Consider the following 22,655-nt stretch of genomic DNA (forward strand, 5'->3'; position numbering starts at 1 on the left):
TGGAGTGATGAAGTAGGAGGCAACCTTTCCAACATAGTGTCCTGATGGCACATTATAATCTTTGCCTAGAAAGCACACATCTTTTGTCTCCAGATGAGAGCAGAAAAGGCGAAATTCAGCCACAACGTCTCACACAAGATGTTTGCACCAGACAAGACATCAGCATGCATGATGTCACCATGGTAAAGAAGGCTTCATGTTAGCATAACGGACAGGATAAGATAAACACTGCATATGTGAAAGATACCAAACAGCAACCTGCAGGTGACCATTTTTGTTTGTTTGTTTGTTTGTTTTATTATTTATAATGCGCGACATAGCCCTCAGGTAACAGTGCGCAGCAGTTACACGTATATGCGAAACTTAGTTACAAGGCTTAAGTATTTACAGACAGGAGTTATATACAAAATATATACAGGTACCTATTTACAAATGACAGGTGCAAGACAGGAGATCAAATGATACATACAGCTTACTTGCATTTACAGTGTGTGTGAAAAAAGGTGATGATTAGTTAAGCGTGAGCACAAGTTAGGGAGCGTTCGTTTTCAGCCACAGGATGGCGTTGGACCTGAAATTTTGGTAGGGTAGGGTAGTTCTCAGAGTGGGAGGTAGGGAATTCCAAAGTTTAGCCGCTTTCACCGGAAAACTGTTACCGCCTAATGTCAAGCGGTTAAACTTGGGAATAGAGAGGCAGTCTTTGTAGGCAGATCTCGACGGTCTCAGTGATGTCTGTTGGTGAAATTTGTCGACCAGTTAGGTGGCTGCAGCGTTATTGAGGGATTTGTGCATAAGTGACAGAGTTTTAAGAAGAATTTTATCATTAGTTTGAAGCCAGTTATTCTGTCGGCTGATCTCAGAAATATGGTCTCTTCTGGAAATGCCTAGTGCGGCTCTAAGCAGATTATTTTGGAGCGTTTGGATTTTCTGGTAATGGTTTTCGTTGAGCCCAAGTATAAAGCATTACAGTAGTCTAGACGTGATAGGATGAGGGCTCTGGCTAGGATATTTCAACTGGTGTCAGAAAGGAATGGCTTGGCAGTGCGGATAAGATTACATGTGTAGGCTGTAGAGGACGCTAGTGAATTGATTTGTTTGCTGAAAGTGAGGTTTGAGTCAAGGTGAAAATCTAGTGTTTTTACCTCATGTCCAATTTTGATGCTGTTGCCATCAATAGTGAAAGAGGAGTAAACTGGTCCTAGTTTTTTTAGACTGGAGGTGGTGCCCAGGATGATGAGTTCAGTTTTATCATCATTCAGGCATAGACCATGCGTGGCCATCCATGCCTGGATGATGATGTACACTCTATTCACCAAAGCCAAATCCACTTCATAATCCCCAGAAAGCGGGAGGAGGATCTGGGTATCATCTGCATAGTTAGTGTAGGTGATACCTAGATGATTCAGATCATCGAAGAGGGGCTTGGTAAAAATGTTGTACAATGTAGGTGAGACACATGAACCCTGAGGCACGCCGCGGGTGATTGGAATGGGGTCGGCCGCTGCTGTGGGAGAGAAAACCCTCATAGTTCTACCATTTAGAAAGGATCTAATCCATGTAATTGCATTGTCAGAAAGGTGTGCCGCTGTGTTGAGGTGGTTACAGAGTACGGTGTGATCGACCAGGTCGAACGCAGCCGACAGGTCTAGGAGAAGGAGTAAGGCAGCTTTGCCGTTATCTCTGAGCTCGTCAACTTGTGTCTTGAGGTCGATCAGAGCTGTCTCTGTTCCCTGTTGAGGCCGGAAGCCAGATTGTCTGGATCCCAGTAAGTGGTGTACTGCCAGGTGTTTTTGGATTTGTACATAGGCAACCTTATCCAGAATTGTTAGCAGAAAAGGTACTGTCGTAATTGGCCTGTAATTAGTTGGTATGGATGGGTCAAGAGTAGGTTTTTTTAATAGTGGGAGTACCCAGGATTGTTTAAGATTGGTCGGGATGGTTCCAGTGGAAAATGACGCATTAATTAGTTTAGTAATGAAAGGAGAGAGGTCACGGGCCGCTTTGATAAACTGTGCAGGTCAGAGATCGCCCTAGCAGTTAGAAGGCTTCAAAGACAGGATAATTATTTCTACTTCAAGAGTAGAGACTTTAGAGAAGTTGAATCGGGTCGATTAGTTGGCCATGCTGTTCTCAAAAGTTTTGGGTTGGGTGGGGTCATTTAGGGAGGCTCTTTTGCTAGAAATTTTATTTTGTAGTGTGGAGATTTTATTGGCTAGTGCATTTTGGATCTCTGAGCACCATTTTTTATCTTTAATGCAGTTGTCAGGGTGGGCTATAGGGGTCTCTAGTTCTTTGAGTATAGAGAAAAGTTCTTTCATGTTAGATTTAGCTTGGGATATCCGTGCATCGAAGGATGTGCGTTTAGCTAATCAAATTTCTTTTTTGTAGAGTGATGAGAGTTTAGTGAGTTTAAGTTTGTTGTCTGCTGAAGGTAGTTTTTTCCATGCAGCCTCACAACTTCTTTTTTGTTGCCTTAAATTTTTTAGGAAAGGCGTAAACCATTTATTCAAGTGGGTTTTGGGCTTACTTGGTCTGAGTTTGAGGGGGTTGGTCGAATCCAAGGCGGTGGTCATGATTTTATTATATTCTTCAACCAAAGTCTCCAGGTCAGTATCGTCGGGGAGTGAGTTGAGGGTGGGGAGTAAAGTCGGGATAATCCTGTCTACAGTTATACTCTTCTTATTTCTGGTTAGCGTGGGAGGAGCCCTATTGGCAGGTAGTGGAGGGGGTCTTGTAAGGACATGTGATGAATGCAGTCAACACACTTGTCCTGAAGGTGGTTACATTGACTATTGTATCGTCCCTGCCCTCAAGTACTTGCACACAATTTCACAGGAGCGCAGTACCAGCTATTGCCATAAAACCAGGCAAGGTTAAGCCTTGCAGTGATACTCAATTCACAATTTCAGTCCCATACCTCGGTTATAAAACTAAACACGTGAAGCGCACATCACGACAGAGCCAGACTATCACGCACACTCTTTTCACACTATTCCTATTAAAGAAAACCCAAATGACGTCAGTGGCATTCATGATATTACCACTGTTGCATACTCACTCCCTGAAAGTTGAAAAGTGGTAGTTCCTCTCCACAGGTGTGGCATGCGAGGAGCATGCGCATCATGCTTCGTTACGTTCAGGAAGGATATTGTCCACTAACGTATGCTGAGGATGATTGCGTGGCATTTCAAATGCTTTTTGTATGTCAATGCAATAAATATCAAGAATCACACATGGGCACTTTAGGCAGCATAAGTGTGTGTCTGAGCAAGTTCTAAATGTGAGACACATATACTTTGTAATGTTACGTGAACCTTTAGCAAGATCACCATTCAACTGCTGTACGCTGTGTCTAAAGTGTTTTATATTTCCAATAAAAACGTGAGAACCAGTCCTGTGTCTGACTCTGGACTGAGAAGGACCAGGGCAGCCAAGCTCAGACTCCAGTCCTGGGCTTGGATGGCCTTGTCATCGTCCTCTATAGGCTCTGCACAGTACAGACAGTGCTCCGAGTCCTGCCCGCCCGCGGCCCGGTCTTCACCAAGAATCCTGGACACTAGTGAAGGCTGGGCGGCGAGCGGGAGGCAATAACAACATGGTCAGTGCACAAGCTGTGACACTGGCACTGCATCTCGCAGTGAGATGTAGGCGCAGTGCTGCGGCCGCCCGCCATTAAAAGTTAAGTAAACTCGTAGTCTTCCCCATGCAGCGTGATTCATGCCGCATGGTGAAGACTATGAGTTTACTTAACTGTAGTGAATTAACACGTCCACAAGCCCAAGCCAACACTTGACTTACCTTTGGCGACGGACCGTCAGGTAGGGCTACACACGTGGATGGGCTGGTTCTGGCCTGGGCGCGAGTTGGAAGATGTCCACTAGCAGCTAAGCTTCAAAGAACAAGGTGAGGCAGTGGCACACTGGCTCCACCCACACACGGATTGTCATTGGGTGGCAAACAGCCAATGATAATCCACAACCTGGCTGTTGCTATGCTGCATGGCCTGGAGTCCAGGAGGACTCAGAGACTGGTGCGCTGTTTGCGCACAATAGCAATAGTGCGGGCCACCGCTCCAGAGCCCCACCAGCCTCCTGAATGAGATGATGGTTACGTAGAGTGTGTGGAGCTACGAGCTCCACGCACGCTACATAGCAGAAAAGTACGTACATCAGGATGTGCCCCGCCGCTGGGCAGAAGCAGTCCTGACAAAGGCCAGCAGCACATCATCCAAGAGCGGCAGATTAATAAATAAATAATTGATCTGCCGCTCTGCACAACATTGATTTGCATTTGCCAGCACAGGCACAGCACAAAGAGTTGTCTCTTCACTCTCTCCTCTCTCTGTAGCGGGGGTGGGGTGCCGGACCAATGTATTATACGTGGTAGGGGCCCGTTTGCCAGCTATGCACACAGTGCTCATGAAAACCAGAATCTGCCGCAGAAAACACTGCACTGCTATTCTAACAGCACCTGGCAGCCTCCCCCTGGCCTGCCCTCCATCAAACTCTGAGAAATCCTATCCACATGGAAACTCCTCGGCCATCTCCTCCACACTTGACAGACTTGCCCTATCACACCTAGCAAAGCAGGTTCAACAGTTTGAAAATCACATCATCGCATCGGCAACCTCTAGGCTGAGCCAATGGGGGAACTCTTCATGAACCTTGACAATAAGTACCAAACTAAACGCGGATGATACACAACTGCACCTCTAAATCAGGGGGTGCAGCCTCCGGCTCGCCAATTGTTTTTGGCTAGGGCACCCAAGAGCCCCCATTATTGACTTTCCTGGTTGAGACTGATGGGAGTTGCAATGCAAAACACCTGGAGAGCCACGGGTTGCAGACTCCTGCTCTAGGCCAAAAGTGTCAACGACATCCGCAGCTGAAACATTGTTTTGCCCCCATGCAGGTCTGGACATCAAAAGCCGAACTGAAGTGGAACAACACAAAAACTATGTCTATCCCCTTTGATAGTTCAATCAAATACACCCAAGTACAAAACATGGTGTCGAAAGTGAAACCAAATGGGTCAACACCATATCTCACCCCCTGCAAAAAGAAGTCACAGCTTTATCAGCAACTATAACTTCACCATCAAATGTCATGCCACCATGAAAACACAAACAGCCTGGTTCCTGCTTTTGCTGATCGACAAAACCAGGCTTTTCGTCCCTGCCTCAGACTTCAGTTGCACCGCACCAGTGATTCATGGTCATACGTACCAGGGCCCAGATATTGTCTAGCATGCCTGTGCCATGACGGGGCAACAGCTCGCCACCCGCTGCTGCCCTCGCCTGCAGCTTCACCCCTCAGTGTCAGCTGCAACATCCACTGACTCACTGGGTGTGGTGTTTGCAGTACCCATGGAAGATTTGTACATTACAAACACCAATCTTATTGTAAGATAAAGGTAAGTTTGACTTTTACACAGCTGGTCTACTAGGCGACCCCTTATCATACCTGATTATCTTAATGACCACACCACAGCATCAGATTAATGAATCCAAAAAATGTTCAACGTCATTGAATATAAATAGTGTTGCAATTCACTGCAGTACAACAGTATAAAGCCTAACCCATTAGATAATTGTTTGTAGAAGGAGATTCCAGGACTCTGCGCCAATTATTCACAATGACTGTGCTTTATTCACTGTTAGATCAAAACGGTGCCCTTGATAAAACGTGTTTCGTCTCAGCAGAGCCTTTCTCAAATCTGGGCTAGGTCCTTGCTAATATTCCAAAATATATAATCAACATAGGTTGGAACTGGGCCATTCATAAATAATAGAATATGTATCACAATAGCCATAATGACACCCCCCAAAAAAGGATTAGCCATTAAACATACATTAATGGTTACACAGTCATAATCACACAATGGTTCATAATCACCAAAACATGTAAATTGCAGATGTAATGACAGAAAATAGGGGCTGGCGTTGGGGAGGATTGTATAGGAAGTGAGAAAGTTGCAACCATAATCAAATCATAAAACAAAGAGAGAAAAAATGGGAAACACAAGAAAAAAACGTAAACAATTAAAAGCTCTGCAAAGCACCATATTCATCCTTACAATATCGTGAATGTGCCACGATAACAGTGTAGCTGTTTCTTGAAATAAGACAGCAAATGTTTAACTGCGTCTTTAGCCGCATCATCCTTTTAATCAATGACCTTGATTCTATAGGTGCCAAGTGATACATTTTGATCCTCTCTCCGTGAAAAATAGTCCTAATGTACAGTCCTCCAGTAGCAAAGTAAGGGACAAATGCAGACAAAATCATTACTGAAGTGATTAACGTGCCTCGCAAACACCACGGCAAAAGGTTCTTCTAACTTCTAAAGGCCATTACTCAGCACAGGCACTGCTTCTTGCCAGTAGCCCTTTCCCTGGTCTTGGCCCACTGGTCGTCCTGTTGGCTAGTGATGTTTTTTGGGGTTCTCACTCTGTTGAGTGCCCTTCTGCCTCAGTACCTGAACGGCTGACAGTGCGGCACAGACTCAGTGAGCGGGGGCCTGGCATGCACCTATCAGGGGCGTTGCTAGGGGGGGGCTACAGCCCCTGATCTTTTGGTTGTAGCTCCGGATAGAATCTCAGGAGCTACAATCAAAAGACTAGCTAGCCCCCAGTCCCGACAGTTCCGACATCAGCGTAGCCCCGGGTCTTTTTCAGACCTAGCAACTCCCCTGGCACCTATGCTTTGGTGCACCTAAGGCAGGCTGTGCACCAGAAGGAAGTGCCCAGTTTATCAAGGCCCTGCATGTGTCTCTGTCGCCTGCCCGCGCATGCAGAGCAGCAACAAAGCCAGTGTGGAACTGATGCTGGCGCATATACATGGGCATGTCTGCCTGTTGAACTAGTGAGCTGATGCACTTGATACCATGGCTGTCTGGCTGATACCCGCGCCACACACTCGAGCCGCACACAATAGTACAGCAGTGCTGCTACTGATTACAGTCATGGCGAGAAGCCAATGTCACGTGGGGTGACTTGAGCAGTGTGCTCGCTTGACCAGCATGAGCTCCCATCGCTGTCATCTTTTTTTGTTTATTTATTTATTTATTCGTATTTGTATAGCGCTCAGCAGCCCCGAGGCATCGTGGGCTCATTGTCGTTCATGGAGCTGAATCACTAGCCCAGCATTCATGGTGTCGCTCACACTGTTGTTTCGTGCTCTGTGACTAATACTGACTGAGTTAAAAAAAAAGTAAAGTTGCCAAAACACCACATCATAACTAAACAGAGTCTGACGCGATAAGGGCCAGTGCTAAGAAATAAGTTCAGGGGCTCGGTCCTGGAAAGCATCCCCACAAATGAATCACTGGCCAAACCCCTCCCGCAAGCGCTAGACCATGCCCATGCAAACGGTTACAACTCTGTTCGCTCAGTTGTCCCAACCTTCAAAGGGGTCCCTCTGAAATTCCTCTGTCATGACGCAGCACAACTCATCTCCGGGCTGAAGGAATTGCACCGCCTAACCTCCTGTCTCAAGGAACACTGAAAAGCCCACAACCCGACATCATCTTCAAGTCAGCCTATATCACCGACCATAGCACCTGCCCAAGAAACTCAGCTTCCCTGGAGGCCAATGGAGCACTCCCTGCCATGACATCACCCTGCTGGAAACCAAGAAATGTGAAGTAGAAACAGACCAGCTACCTCCCAGACTCGAGAAAAACAAAGCAAAACATGGCAGAGAAGGTCCCTCTGTTATGCACTTCAGAAAGAAACAGAAGGTCGGTGGCCGTGCTCTAGTCGCAGTGCCAAGGGTGCCCGGCCATTGCCAGTGTATAGCCAGCAGGTTTTATGAACACGGGGCATGACCCTGTGGGCACAAGTACCACGGGAATTGTGGACAAGACTTTGTGCAGAAGTGGCATGGCATGACCAGAAGTCATAGCATGTTATCATGTCAGTACTGTGGATAGAGGTGTTCCTCACAGTCCTGAATATGGCTGTAATCTATGCTCAGTGTGCACATGGGTCATCCCTCCCACACTGTCTACACCAGGAGCCACGCAACATCAGGTTAAAGAAAGTGAGAGGCGCTTAAAAATGGTTTGGAAGAATATGAATTGTTCAGCTGTGACTAGAAGTGGAAAGAAACCGCACTGGGAAATGGCAGAACACACAGCTAAATGCGCAGATTCTTTGTGGAGATGCCAGACACAAAAGACTTCTTTGGGTCAAATTCAGCTTGCAGGGGGGATGAGAATGGGAGGAATGGGACCAACATACCACGGTTTGAAAATGAATTAAGGTAACCACAGAAGTATTTAATGAACTTGATTTAAGTAAATATGGAGCGGGTGAGAGAGGATCCTGGTACGAACAAAGCCAGTGACCTATCTACCTCAACCATCAAACATAGAACGTTTGGTGGCTAGCATAGGTCTCACGGACTGAGAAACCCGTCCAAGCCAAGAATGCAATACATCTTCCTCTTTTCCATTAACTACAACATTAATGAGAGAAAACCTTCAGTACATTACATAATCCTTGAATTTCATTGGCGGACCCCTCAATATAGAACTTGTTGTTTCTTTAGATTGCCTGAAACGTTCTGTACTCTCTTCATCTTCAGCACTCTCACTGTTGTCCCCTTGTACTTGATTCTCCTCAATTACTGCAATATTCTTGTGTACGTTCACTTGTTTATACATTCAGTCTCGGGAGGCTAGCTCAGGGGCAACGTGCTCGCCTTGGAAGCAAGACGGCACGGAGCCACACAGATTCGATCCCGGGGTCCCCGCTTAGAAACCAGGTTATAAATAACCTATCATATCATATCTTTGATCTTTCACCAAATCCTGCCACAAACCACTCATTCCAACTCCACATGCACTTCGTCCTCCATGACTTGATGTAATCCTATTCATGTTACATCTATCCCCATTTTTGAAATGCACACAATCTCCTTTTTGCATTGCAAGCAGTTTCTCTCCTCGTTTGTCATCAGCATCCATTTTCTGCTCAATGTGTTTATCTTGTACTCTCTCTGGTAACTCTGTCTGCATCTCCTCATTCCGCTTCTACTGTCTTCCTTCATTTCTCACCCATCCTGCACACATCCTATGGAAAGGCAACCTCCCACGCATTGATGGGAAGGAGTTACATCCCGTATGTTGTGGGGAGTAGTTCGGTATGAAACAATGCATCTAACCAACTCTTCCTTGTAGTTCCAGCTATTCTACACACACATCTGTGCCAGTTTTTTAAATCATCTATTAACTCTTTAAATCATGCCATTACACTGTGGGTGCTATTAGGAAGTACACAGATGTTCCACATTATCTTCACTTAGAAATGCAACCATCTCTCTAGATTTACATTAAACTCTGTTGTACGACACGATTTTCACTGGTGCTCCCTCACTGGCAAATATTTCTTCTGAAAGAATCATCACATTCATGGTATTCACTTCTCTCATGGGTTGAACAACAGGCCACTTGAAATAATAGTAGTCCATCACACACAATAATTCATTGCAATCATCCGGTAAAACGTGTTATGGCCAAGCTATGTCTATGGCAATTTTCTTCCATGGGCCAGCTGGCAAATCCATGCGGATCTTGGGACTCACTCTTGTATTAAGCACTTTGTCACTATTTTGAAATGGCATACATGGCCTCCCACACTTTTTTATCTCTGAATCTATGCTCGGCCACAAGAAATCTGCTCTAATTCTTCTCTTTGTAGCCGACAGACGCAAATGTCCTTCATGTGCAACTATGATTAGTCTTTCCCTCAAAGATCTAGGAGGAATCAACACTCGCCTCTTACAGCACTTTCTCCTTGAACACTCATTTCATCAGCAATTTTACTCATTGAACTCAATTCACCTCTCAATCCTTTCTCAGGCGGAGAGAGTTTGACACAATACTCCTTAGCTCGAGTTAACACCCCATCCTTCCTCCCTTCTTCACGCCATTCATCTCTTCAAATTGCTTTTTCACTTAGCCACCCAACTCCTGTACCAAACATTTTCTATCTATGCAAACTCACTCTCAGATTCAATTGGATCATTAGTTACATCAATTGGTAGCCTTGACAGTCAGCTTGTTTATTACAACTTCCGGGTAAGTATTCTGTCTTGAATGTATAGCGTTGTAGTTTGAACACAAGTCTCTGCAATCTTGCAGTTAGGTTCATACCTCTTCCTGGTGCCAATACATGTAACAATGGCTTATGGTCTGTTTTGATTGTAAATTCGGTTTCCTGCAAATACATTCTAAAATTCTCCACTGCCCATGTACAGGCAGGAGCCTCTTTTTCAATTACTGAATACTTCCGTTTCCCTTCAGTCAAAGTTCTAGTAGCATGTGCCAACACGCGTAACTGACCATTATCCTTTTGCAATAAGGTTGGTCGCAATCCATAAGTGCTTGCATCCACACCTAACAGACATCTTTCCCACTCTCAAAATGTTTAAGTGGTAAAGCCACTTTAATGTGCTCCTTTGTCTTCTGAAAACATTTTTCTTCCACATCAGTCCACTCAAACACTGTACCTTTCCTGAGAAATGTCTTTAAAGGTTTTGTTTTGTGTGCAAATAGTTCCACAAATCTTGAATAAAACTCTGTCAAACCAAGAAAATACCTTAACTGTTTTACATTCCCTGTGACTGGTTCCCCTTTCATGGCTTCTGTGCGATTCTGTTTAGGTTTGAGACCCTCAACTGAAATACTGCGTCCTAAATACTGTACTTGCTTAACTCTAAACTCACATTTTTCAGCTTTAAAAGTCATGACACTTTTTTCCAAGATTGCCAAGACTTCATGCAGAATTCTGTTATATTCTCCTTATTCTTATCATAAACATCATCTTGATATACCACCACTCACCTTAATCCCTTGAATAGATTTTGTATATTTCTCTGGAACACTGAAGAGGCACTTACCAAACGAAACGACAATCTTTTAAATTGATACAACCCATTAGGCATTACAAAAGCTGCTCATCGTTCCAAATGTTTATCTAATTTCACCTGATATGCGCTGAAAATGTTGGCCTCACCCAATAACTCTGGCATTTCTTTCAGGAAGGATGACAATCAGCAACCACAAATAAATTCTTTCACATTCCTCAAATTCACACACAACCTCACCCTTCCATCTGATTGTGTCAAAATAACAGGAGAAACCCATTCCGCCCACTCAATGGGTTCAAATATTTCTTCTTTAAACATTTCCTCTGATATTAATTCCAAATCTTCCCTGACTGACTGTAATTGGTACCTTGCGCACCCTGATTCTTACAGGCATTGAACCCTCCTTCAATTTTATCTCATGCTCAAATATACTCAAATATACTCAACATGCCCAATTCTTTCTTGAAAAACATGTTCCCCTGGATGTAACTTCATCTGTAATTCGCCCTGCTGAATCCATCTAATCCATCAGTATGGGTGCTCCTGAGCTCCCCTTATACACCTTAGCTCATATTTTCCTGCTGTTTCTTCAATGTCACTAAATACATATCCCAAAATGTCATGCTTTCCCCCACCATAACCTCCTAAATGAATATCAGGTTTAGACACTTTACACTCCCCAAATACATCCTAAAGTCCTCTAACCCCAATATGGTATACTTAGAACATAGATCTTCCATTACTCTCTTCCGGTGTCCATCAAATAAAATCAAACACCACAGTTTCTCACGATCATTTAGTTCTAGTCCTCCATTTACCATCAAAGCGTAATCTGCAGCACCATCTTCTCTGCTAACTACATTGTCCTCCAAATAATGTACCCTGTTTCTATGCTTCACTGAGCACATCCTTGAAAAATGACCTTTGCATCCACAAATTTCGAACATTATTTTTCCAACGCGGGACAATCTTTGTAATTTGCAAGGTGATCTTGCATTCCACACCTAAAACAATGTCTCTTGTCACGCCGAGATTGGTGCGCATGTGAACCTTGTACATCCCTTCTTCCTCGTTGTGTCACCTTTCTTACTGGCCCAATGACATAAAAGTCATCTTTCTTCTCTCCTTCAAGCACTGTAATACTTACTCTTACGCTTCAATGCTCCGAGCAATCTCTTTTGTAGAATGCAAATCTGGATTTGCTCCAGTCCAAGTCTCTTACTAATTTTCTTGTTCAAAGCATTTATTAATATCTGATCATGCAAAACTTGATCAGGTGTTATGTTCTCAAAGTCACACTTTGCAATCAGACCTCTCAATGCTCCCACCTAGTCATCAATGCCTTATCCCATCCTCGTCGCCAGGTAACCAGGCAAGTATTTTATCAACTTTATTCAAGTAAATATGGAGCGGGCGAGAGAGGCGGCCGGCACGAACAAAGCCGGTGACATCTCTGCCTTAACCATCAAACATAGAACATTCAGTGACTTGTGTAGTTCTCATGGACAAGGAGACGCGCGTGAGTCAAGGATGCAACACTTCAATGACAATGGCTAATTTTTTTCCACACTCTAGCATGCAGCGGCAGTTCTGCTCCCACATATCACTCTACCGTCTGCACTTCAGTAACCTGGTACAGTGAGAATCCATCACAAGGGCTCTAATGGTATTTAGTATTACGAGTTAAGGCACATGAAAACTCAAAGATTAGCCACTAATTCAGCAGTGGATTCTTTTTATGGGTAAGTGTACCACGGCTAAAAAGACATAAATCATTCGCTGGTAGCAGTCCTAGGCACAAAAGGCTAATTTCTAAGGTATCCAGTCATTGCATCGAATACAAAGCATTGAATACCAAAAGCATGGAATAAAATGCCTTAAAAAAAGCATTGAATGCATTTTTTTCAAAGGTAAGGGTTTTATTTGAATTATAATGGGTTTTGAGGGGTAAATAAATGGGGGTTCAGGAGTGCGACCCTCTTGCTCCCTGTGGGACCCCCCCCCATTAAAAAAATAGAAAAAAAACGCATTTGATAGGTTTTTTTCATTGCTTTTTTTAGATGCTTTGGCATTCCATGCAATCACTACAAACCAATTTCTAATAGTACTTGGAACAATCACTAGAGGGAGTTGGGATTCATTCCTCCAATCACCATCAAAGCATACCTGCACCATCTACAAAGCTCTAATGTTCAAGACGCCATCATACTTAGTTGAGAAGATCACCATATCAGGAGGTCAACGCAACACCAGGAGCAGCAATTTCGCCAAACGAGAATCCTAGATGAGCAAGACGGAGAAGACCAGAAAACAAGCATTCTCTTACAAAACAAGAAGGCCGCCATGAATAAGTCTACAGATAGGACACTGTTGGTTACATAGTCACCTTCTCCCTTTCCATGGCGACTGTTGACCGCGGTGGGGGAGTGCCAGAAACATCCAGTTTTTCTGGCGCCATCGGGGGACGAGGAAGCTGCAGGTAAGTGGAGTTGGAGGGGGTGGTAGGAGGCGAGGGGGGTGGTATTTGCCAGTGAGAGGAAGGGGAGCGGGGTGCAATTACCTGCAGCCTGGCAGGGCAGATGGCGGCCTCCTGCTTCTGAGGAGGGTCGGAACACGGGCTTCACCATGAAGTAAAGCTCCCGTTCCGAGCTTCCTGATTGGCTGGGAGGCAACCTAAACCCCTGCCGGTAGGCTAATATAGAATATATTCGTGTCTTTTTATGAAAATGGAGGTACTGGGAAAACATGTTGTATTCTAAGTACCTTCTGAGTGCAAAATTCAGTATAAACACACAAAGTCAGGGCATCTGTGCAGTTTAATGTGTGTCTGGCAGCACCCTGGTTCTTTTTAATCGAATGTGAATTACAGCTGTGAGGGTGGCAATCGTTGGAGAAGCTCATGGAGGGCATGAACCTGTGGAGCTGGGACATGGGTGGCGGGGAAGTGTCATCTTTATGTATTGCTTTGACGCACATTGTGCCCCCACTGCTCAGTCCTCTTGCCCAGCCAATGATAGTGGAGAAGTGGGGGGGTAAAATGTTCTGACCAGGATCACACAATTTAGTCAAGTAGAGGAACCCAGGATTAGAGCTTAGACATTCTGACTAAACTGCCTAACTACTAGACCACATCTAAAAACACACTGAAAAGACATGTGCTTGTGATTATCTCCGGCAGCTGGGCCCGTGGGTCGTTAGCAATTTTCACAAAATGGATGCTTTCTCGGAGTGGCAACGCGTCTCCTTTTCATGTATCCTAATAGGCGAGCTCTTCACCTCGGGGATCACGCCCAGGATTGCACTTACAGTGCCCTAATGAGGGGAGAGGGGGCAAAGGATCAGCCCATACAGGAACAGGCATGGTCAGCATGTGCGTGCACTCAGAGCAGGTTAAGCCAAGGAAATTGACGCAGTAGCTTCTCTGAGGCTCCTGGGCAGTGTGCTTTGCTCTTATGGCAACCAATGGGTTTGCGTACGCAATGCACAATTCAGAGCTGCAGTGGGATTTAATTACTCCATAAATTACGAGTGTTCTGTGACTCTGCCTCCTACCTGCCTCCATGTTAAAGAAAGCCTCTAACAGTTAGACTGTCTACCGTTAACCCAGGAGAGCCGAGTCCCAATCCCGGCTTCCTCACTGAAGCAAAGTGTGTGATCCTAGGCAAATGTCCCTATCTCTCCCTCGCTGTGCTGTAGTTCTCTTTCCGGAGCTGCTGAAAGAAGCACCTTGGAAAGCGGAGGCATGTAGTTTCGTTTCCTTTGCAGGCAGCTTCCCTCATGACACAAGGCAGGCGCGGTCGATGTCTCCCATTCAGACGCTGCCAAGCAAATTAAAACAAACTGCTCTGCCAAGAGACCGCATTTCAATTGATGAGCTGGAATTCAAGAACGTGGATCCGGTGCCATTTCTTTTTCATAGTAAATGACTGCTGGGTGGCAGACGCAACTCGTCTAGAGGCCGCTCTGAGCCTCTCGTATGTTTGCATCAAGACATGAAAATGTGCAGCTGCAACGTGTGTAAGGCAGCACAGGACAGAGGCTTCCAACCGAGTGACACAGAGATTAAACAAGACATTGCCAAAATAATCCCTGAAATCCGCCATCCAACCAGGGCTGTGGTGTGGGAAACTGTGTGGAAGCCCTGGCAAAGGCCCCCCTTGCCGCCTCTATCTGGCTCTATCGTCTAAATATCCAGGGTGGACCCCTGAACTGGCCCTGCCAGGATTCTCCCAAACTGGGCTTGCACGCGTTTCACTGCAGAAGTGGCCTGAACCCACGGAACTACCTTTCTATTATTATCACTATTATTATACAGACATTTTGGCTTTTTAGAAAAAGTGCCATAACAGAACATACATAATTACAAAGACATACAACATTAATTCAATCATTAATAGATCCTTCACTCTATTTACATTTTGTTTGAGGAATCTTACCAAGTGAGATGATCAAATCAATTCTTAATAATCACCAAGAATTGCGACAGGTGATCGATGAAAGGAATATCACTTCCCTCCATCAACCTGTTCCAAATATTTCCAGACGTAATCCCAGGGTTCACCCCCGCCGATTTTACGCCAATTTGTCGCCCCCTATTTAATTGCATGCATGAGCACACCAGATGATCCTAGGGTTCACCCCCGCCGATCTTCCGCCACTTTGTCGCCCGCTTTTTAATTCCATGCATGAGCACACCAGATGATCCTAGGGTTCACCCCCGCCGATCTTCCGCCACTTTGTCGCCCGCTTTTTAATTCCATGCATGAGCACACCAGATGTTTAACTGTCTCAATGTTCTCTACACAGTCTGCAAGTGCGCGTCTGTCTTCTAATCATTCCTGTTCTAGGGCCACAAACTCAAGAGTATTGAAAAGATTCAATGCAAGCCTCATGTGTTCCATGCGTAGATATGAGTTGGAAAAGGCATGGATATACTGTCCAGATAAGGTAGTATAATGCCACCGGTTTGATCATTGACCCTACTGGCTTTAGTTGCTAGATCTATCCAAAGCTGCTCTCTGTCAAGGTCTAGCAAATACTCCCGAATGACTCACGAGGGAAACAGCTAGTGTACTTCCTCGTGACTGCTTCCCATGAGGTTCCCAAATTCCAGATATGGGTGCAGGTCAGTCTTTTAGAGAAAGGGATTACTGTTGCTAATTCACCTTGCACAGTGAGGGGCCATATCTTGTTACTAGGATGTACTAACTTCCAAAGGTACGTCGCGTACTGCATAGAGATCACTGTCTTGAGTGTGCAAATATTTAACTCACATAATAGGTACCCAATTGGCAACCGGGTGGTGAAGCACAACACAGATTGGATACAATTACTCTCGAGTCTCTTAAGTTCTTCAATGCGCTTCTGGCCCCACAGAATACTCCTTTCGGTCAATTTAGGGACAATTTTGATTTTGTAAACTTCATTGCGATACCAGTGGGAACCCTGTAGGCCTGGAGGGAAATCTTTTCTTTGCACCCAGTTGTTGCACTATATGGAGCTGTAGCGTCTCTAGGTTTCCAAGTGCGTTTATGATTGATGAGCACGCCCAGATAATTTGGTCATAAGGGAAAAGATCTTTCCATAAAGAACTTTTCCCCAAAAAATCGATTTAGAAAGACTGCTCTGTGACCGCACGGAGCGGTCTTTCTAAATCGAACTATCATGCCCCTGCACAAGTGCACGCAGAGGCTGACAGGCTGAGCGGGACACGAAAGGGCAGGACGAGGAGAACGGGTAAGTGTGTGGGTGTGTGTGTGTGCGTTGGTGTGTGTGTTGTATGTATGTGTTTTAGATTAGGGGAGTCTTGGGTGGGGAGGGATTGGGCAGGGGCTGAGAGAGGGAGGTTTGGAGGTAATAGCACGGGAAAGTGGGGGATCTGGGCTGGGTTAAACCAAGGGCTGCTCGGCGGATGAAACCACCCGAATCGTTAAAAAAAGAGGCGGTTCTATGTGAAAAGACCTCATTATTAAGGTCTCATGGTTTACGATCAAAAGAAAAACGGCCAAGAAAATCGCTCTTTTTCTCATGACACCTTAATAATGAGGTCTTTTCACATAGAAACGATAATTATATCTGTCATCCTGTTCAATGGTGTTTCCATTTAGTCACCAAGTACATTTCTTTTTCTTAAAATTAAACGTCATGATTTTGGTTTTGGTGACGTTTACTCTTAAATCATGCTCATTAGCAAATACCAACGATTGATTTAATGTGACCTGTAATCCCATAAGTGTATAACTCATTAATAACAGGTCATCTGTGTACCCTAGCCAAGGCATGGTTAGGGTACTCAGTTTAGGGGGAAATGATTGTGCCGTATTTGGATAATTCGATAGATCAGCCATATAAAGGTTGAACAAAGGAGAGCTAATATGCATCCTTGCTTCAATCGTAGACGTGCTAATGTGTTTCGTCAGGTCGCCCCTCAGGTTTAGTCCTACTTCTACCCTAGTTTCTCTGTAGAGTTTACTCAAGATATTTAATAGCCCTCGAGGGTGGCCCCACGCATCTCATTTTTCACAGAGACCACCACGGTTCACTGTGTCAAAAGCGGCACTAAAGTCAACAAAAGCTACATAGACCGATTGTTAACGGAAGCTCCACTCACTCTCAATTGTCCCTGTCGCCAATCTTTCCCAAGGTTTGTTTGATGTACTCTTCCCGTGCTTCCTTCGATACTCCCTCCAATAGTTTAGTATTATGGAGACGGGCATTAACCACCTTCTAGAACATGCACTTGCTCTTTTTATTAATCACATCAAGTAAGTTTCTCCAAAAATTTTTATTTTTTTAAATGTCTAGAAATGCGCAGCCATTTTCGATAATCGCGTTTAATACGTTTACATGTAGCAATTGTTGCGAGCTGCACACCACATGAATGAACGGCTGCACGGAATTCCCTTCTAAAAACACGCTTCCTATTTCGGATATTCTTATCATGAGGAGGGTTATGTTTTAGCGTTCCTGAGCTCCCCCTAAGAAGCAGTTCTCTATTTCCACCTCGTTTCACAGAGATATTCTCGGCAGTTTTTGAAACAAGGGCTTCATGTGTTGCGAGAACATTGTGTGTTGATCCATTCGAGGGTACAGACTCGTTGGAACAACAGAATTCAATGAACGCTTCACATTCAGAACCAAAACATTGATCAACACTAGCTAAATTCTCAGATTTCCAAGTCACTCCACTACTCCCATTATTTAAGCCAGTCAAGAGAGCAGGTGCCACGGCATGCTCGGTAGTGTACGGGGCACAAGAGGAAACGACCAAGGGATAATGGTCGCTTTCTTCCCTGCATTCTTTAAACTCGGAAGATCATCCTGCTTGTATGAAGACATAACCCAAAGCACATGCACACTTATCTGGGACCCGAGCACATCCCCCGGCATATCGTCAGGGCACCTTCCATTAAGCAAAACAAGACCATGACTGTTGAGAAAAACTGTCAGTTTCTCCCCCTTCTCTTTACATGCAGATTGCCTTATTTGAGCAACTGGAATATCTAATGCTAATTCTGAATCATCAGTTTCAGAATGGGGAAGCTGTGCATTAAAATCACCTAAGACGAATATAGGAATCAAATTCGCCCTATTGGTCTCCTCCACAAGAGATTAGATCTTGGCTATAATTCCCTCAGTGTAAGCAAGCGTTGCCAGGGAGATCACATACATTTGCCACTAATACTGTGATATCCCATTTGTCTTCCCCTCCAGAATGAAATCTGAAAAAGATCAATCTTACGAATATCAATGTGATTGGGTACACTAAGGAATGGGCCGCCCTTTGGTCTCCCCAGACGGCCAGCAATTGCAGGAGTAACAATCTGGCTCCGATCATCACATTCAAGGTCTTCCACTGCCCGGGTTTCTTTCAAGGCAACCAAAGCATAGTTCTCAGGATTCTCCCACAGGCCTCCTCTGTTAGTGAATGGGCACCGCCTCTCGTGTTGCAGGAAAGTAAGAGGGAGCAACTGTTAAGGTCTCTGTGTATAATGTTTGCTTGGAGAGCCCATGCCAACCAAGACCAGTCCTCTCCTTATGCCCATGCATACTTAACGGTCCATCTGTTATTCATGAAGGGTTTCCTCTCTCCGTTCCCATTTAACGACACAGTCAAATTTCCTTCCATTCCAGGCCTAGATTTCTGAGATCTGCGTTCCATTGACTGTGTCCTTCTACTGATGTACTTTCCCAATGTATTGTAGTGCCTTCATGCATCCCTGCTTGGGGAACGCTTCAGTAAATGACATACCGCTTCTTCTCACTGTACTTGAATAAAAGTAAACGCAAGTCCCAGCTCGTGGCTCGTCTTCAATGAAGTCTACTAGCCTTATAGCCCTCGAGTTTATTTATCGCAAAGGATAAATATGATGAGGTAGATTTAAAATGGCACTGCGGTTTCATATGCAGTTTCTGGAAGGACAGAACAAACTTTGGACTAAAAGGCCGTCTTCAGGGTTGTACTCTTGCCCACAAGAAGATCTAAGGGAATGTATACACGGGTCTGCTTCCTCATGGATAAGCCAATTCTTCTCCCTCTTGCGCCCTAAGGAAGCTGGAGCTTCACAGTGCGCTGCAGAACTGTTATTGATCATACCACTGGGACCTGTATGGACAGTTATTCGGCTCTTACGATGTGGATGGGCACCACCATTGTGGGCACACGTGTGGAGTCACTAGAGTCAAATAAGAGATCCGTCCCCCCTAATTTACTAGTCGCATCAAGCGCGTCTTATATATGTGAGACATCACTAGTGCAATACTGGTGAGACATTAAAAGTGGAACATGGGTGAGACATCACTAGCGGATCATGAGTGTGACATCACTAGTGGAACATTTGTGAGACATCACTAATGCAAGACTGGTGAGACATCATAAGTGGAACATGGGTGAGACATCAAAGCAGGTCATGGGTGTGACATCACTAGTGGAACATGTGTGAGACATCAATAGGGGACTATGCATGACACATCACTTGTGAAATGCGGGAGAGACATAAAAAGTGTAACCTGGGTGAGACAGCACTAGTGGAACATGGGTAGGCATGACTAATGGAATATGCGTGTGACATCACTAGTGCAATACTGGTGAGACGTCAAAAGTGAAACATGGGTGTGACATCACTAGTGGAACATGTGTGAGATATCACTAGGGGAATATGCGGGAGACATCACTTGTGAAATGCGGGTGAGACATAAAAAGTGTAACATGGGTGAGACAGCACTAGTGGAACATGGGTAGGCATGACTTATTGAATATACGTGAGACATCACTAGTGCAATACTGGTGAGACATCAAAAGTGAAACATGGGTGTGACATCACTAGTGGAACATGTGTGAGACATCACTAAGGGAATATGCGTGAGACATCACTTGTGGAATGCGGCTGAGACATAAAAAGTGTAACATGGGTGAGACAGCACTAGCGGAACATGTGTGAGACATCACTAGGGGAATATGCGGGAGACATCACTTGTGAAATGCGGGTGAGACATAAAAAGTGTAACATGGGTGAGACAGCACTAGTGGAACATGGGTAGGCATGACTTATGGAATATACGTGAGACATCACTAGTGCAATAGTGGTGAGACATCAAAAGTGAAACATGGGTGTGACATCACTAGTGGAACATGTGTGAGACATCACTAAGGGAATATGCGTGAGACATCACTTGTGGAATGCGGGTGAGACATAAAAAGTGTAACATGGGTGAGACAGCACTAGCGGAACATGTGTGAGACATCACTAGGGGAATATGCGGGAGACATCACTTGTGAAATGCGGGTGAGACATAAAAAGTGTAACCTGGGTGAGACATCACTAGTGGAACCTGGTTGAGACCACTTGTGGAACATGAGTAGGAATGACTAGCGGATAATGGGTGTGACATCACTAGTGGAGCATGTGTGAGACATCACTAGGGCGTGAGACATCACTTGTGAAATGTGGGTGAGACATAAAAAGTGTAACATGGGTGAGACAGCACTGGTGTGTGAGACTTGCTCTAGTTATTATTATTGTTGTAGCCGCTGCTAGCATTATCCTTATTACAGGGGTATTATTGCTTATAGAAGTCGTTTTATTGGCAGATATATGAGCGGTCTGCGTGTTCTGCTTATTATGTGCAATATTACAGATGCAGAATTCTACTCTACCCTTCACTTTTAACGAAACCTCCTGCTCGTTCCACATTATCGATGGAGTAGCAGTTACCATGTACTTGCACGAAGCGCTATAAGACCCTCTAGGAGACTCCGAGCAAAGATAACACAACGTAACAGGCGCAGCGGAGAGTCCGTGCGAAAAGAACGGCCTTTGCCGTGAATGCCGCCGCCGGTGTGGACGGCGCTGCGGGGCCCCGTGTCTGCTTCCCGGGGGGGGGGGGGGGGGGGGACGACGAGGGAGGGTCGGGGCGTGGGCGGGGTGCAGTGCGGGCACGGCTCGTGTAACAGGTGAACACGGCGCCGCGGTGGCGGCGGGGACAGGTCCACACACGGGAGCATTGGGGGGGGGCGCAGGGGGGGCGCCAATATGGCGTAAATATGCTACAATTAGACGGGGAGTCCCTTCTGTGCTCAAGTTGATTGGGAACGGTGCTAAGGCCTGCCCCTCTGACCGTTCACCGCAGCCCCCAAGTGTACGTGACCTAGCAGTTCGGGCCAGATACAGGGACCACGGCACTGCGCGTGGCTGCCAACCGGCAGCACCGGAACCAGGGAGGGCACATGTGGGCACTGCGATAAAACCCCATTACACACACAGGACAGGAGTCGCAACAAAACAGACGCGGATGACACCTGTAACTAAAGCGCCATGGTAACACGATGTCTGCAGCGCGTTATACACACGAGCAACTCATCTCCTTCCCGCTGTTATGGCTATAATTCGTATTCTTGCATTAATGGCACCTCTAAGACAGTGATATATTTCATCACTATGTATACAAATACAATACAAATAAGTTTTGAAGAGTGGCGCAGCAATACATTGTGTTGTCAAGCATCCATGTATTCATTCATTCATTCAACCCGCAACTCACAGCCTACACTCTCACCAGAAAAAGCTCCTCCTTGAAAATTTCCAAGGATAAAAGGGGCATCCTGGAGCTGGAACATAGCAACGCCTGTTAGTCACAGCAGAAGAAAACTGCACAATGGGCTCCTCCAAGCGCTACATAAAAGCAAGTTCCGGCTTTTTTTAAACATGTCACTATCATTATTTGTATTCCTATGGTTATCGTTGTCAATGTATATTAATATTAACGCAGTTATTTCCACAGTGCCATCCATCACTTATCCACGTACGGCGGATCACGCCCCCTCCCATCGCAGAATCACAGGGCACTTTGACGAGCCTCACTGACTCGCAGGGGGTCTGCTGCCTTACCTTCTTGAGGAAGGCCATCCGAGGCCGGAAGTGCTGGCCCTGGTCCTTGACAGTCATCTTTGCAGCCTCCGAGAATGAACTTAAACCAAGGAGGGCTTGTGATGGGGACAGGGGAGCAGCGGCTGCTGTTGCTGGAAGGAGGCTTGTCGCACACCGAGGGCAGCAGCAGCCGGGGAAGCTCAGGGAGGAGATGATGCTTCTCGGACAGCCAATCACGGAGCACCGCTCTCAGAGGTTCAGCAGGCGCGATTCAGTCTGTGTCCGCTAGAGGGCGGTGTTTGCAAACTTCACAACAGAAAAGGCTGCACAAAGCCAGTCGAATTCCAGATCAGTGCAAAGGTTTCCACCTTACTTTGGAAATCACTTGTTAATCACATTCAACTATTCTATTCTAT

The 22,655-nt window shown here is 45.4% G+C and overlaps 1 protein-coding gene across 1 annotated transcript in view; it reads right to left on the reverse strand.

The window, feature by feature from the left end:
• The window catches only part of RGS9 (regulator of G protein signaling 9), a 1,220,104-nt gene extending 1,197,677 nt beyond the window's left edge, over positions 1 to 22,427 (reverse strand). Inside the window, exon 1 of the mRNA XM_069655056.1 lies at positions 22,261 to 22,427. Within this exon, the coding sequence (XP_069511157.1) occupies positions 22,261 to 22,317 (57 nt within the window). The 5' untranslated portion in view covers positions 22,318 to 22,427. The remainder of the gene's footprint in view (positions 1 to 22,260) is intronic.
• Between the last annotated feature and the right edge of the window lie 228 nt (positions 22,428 to 22,655).

This window comes from Ambystoma mexicanum, chromosome 3q (assembly GCF_040938575.1).
Source record: "Ambystoma mexicanum isolate Mex_15411 chromosome 3q, UKY_AmexF1_1, whole genome shotgun sequence".
Taxonomy (NCBI): domain Eukaryota; kingdom Metazoa; phylum Chordata; class Amphibia; order Caudata; family Ambystomatidae; genus Ambystoma; species Ambystoma mexicanum.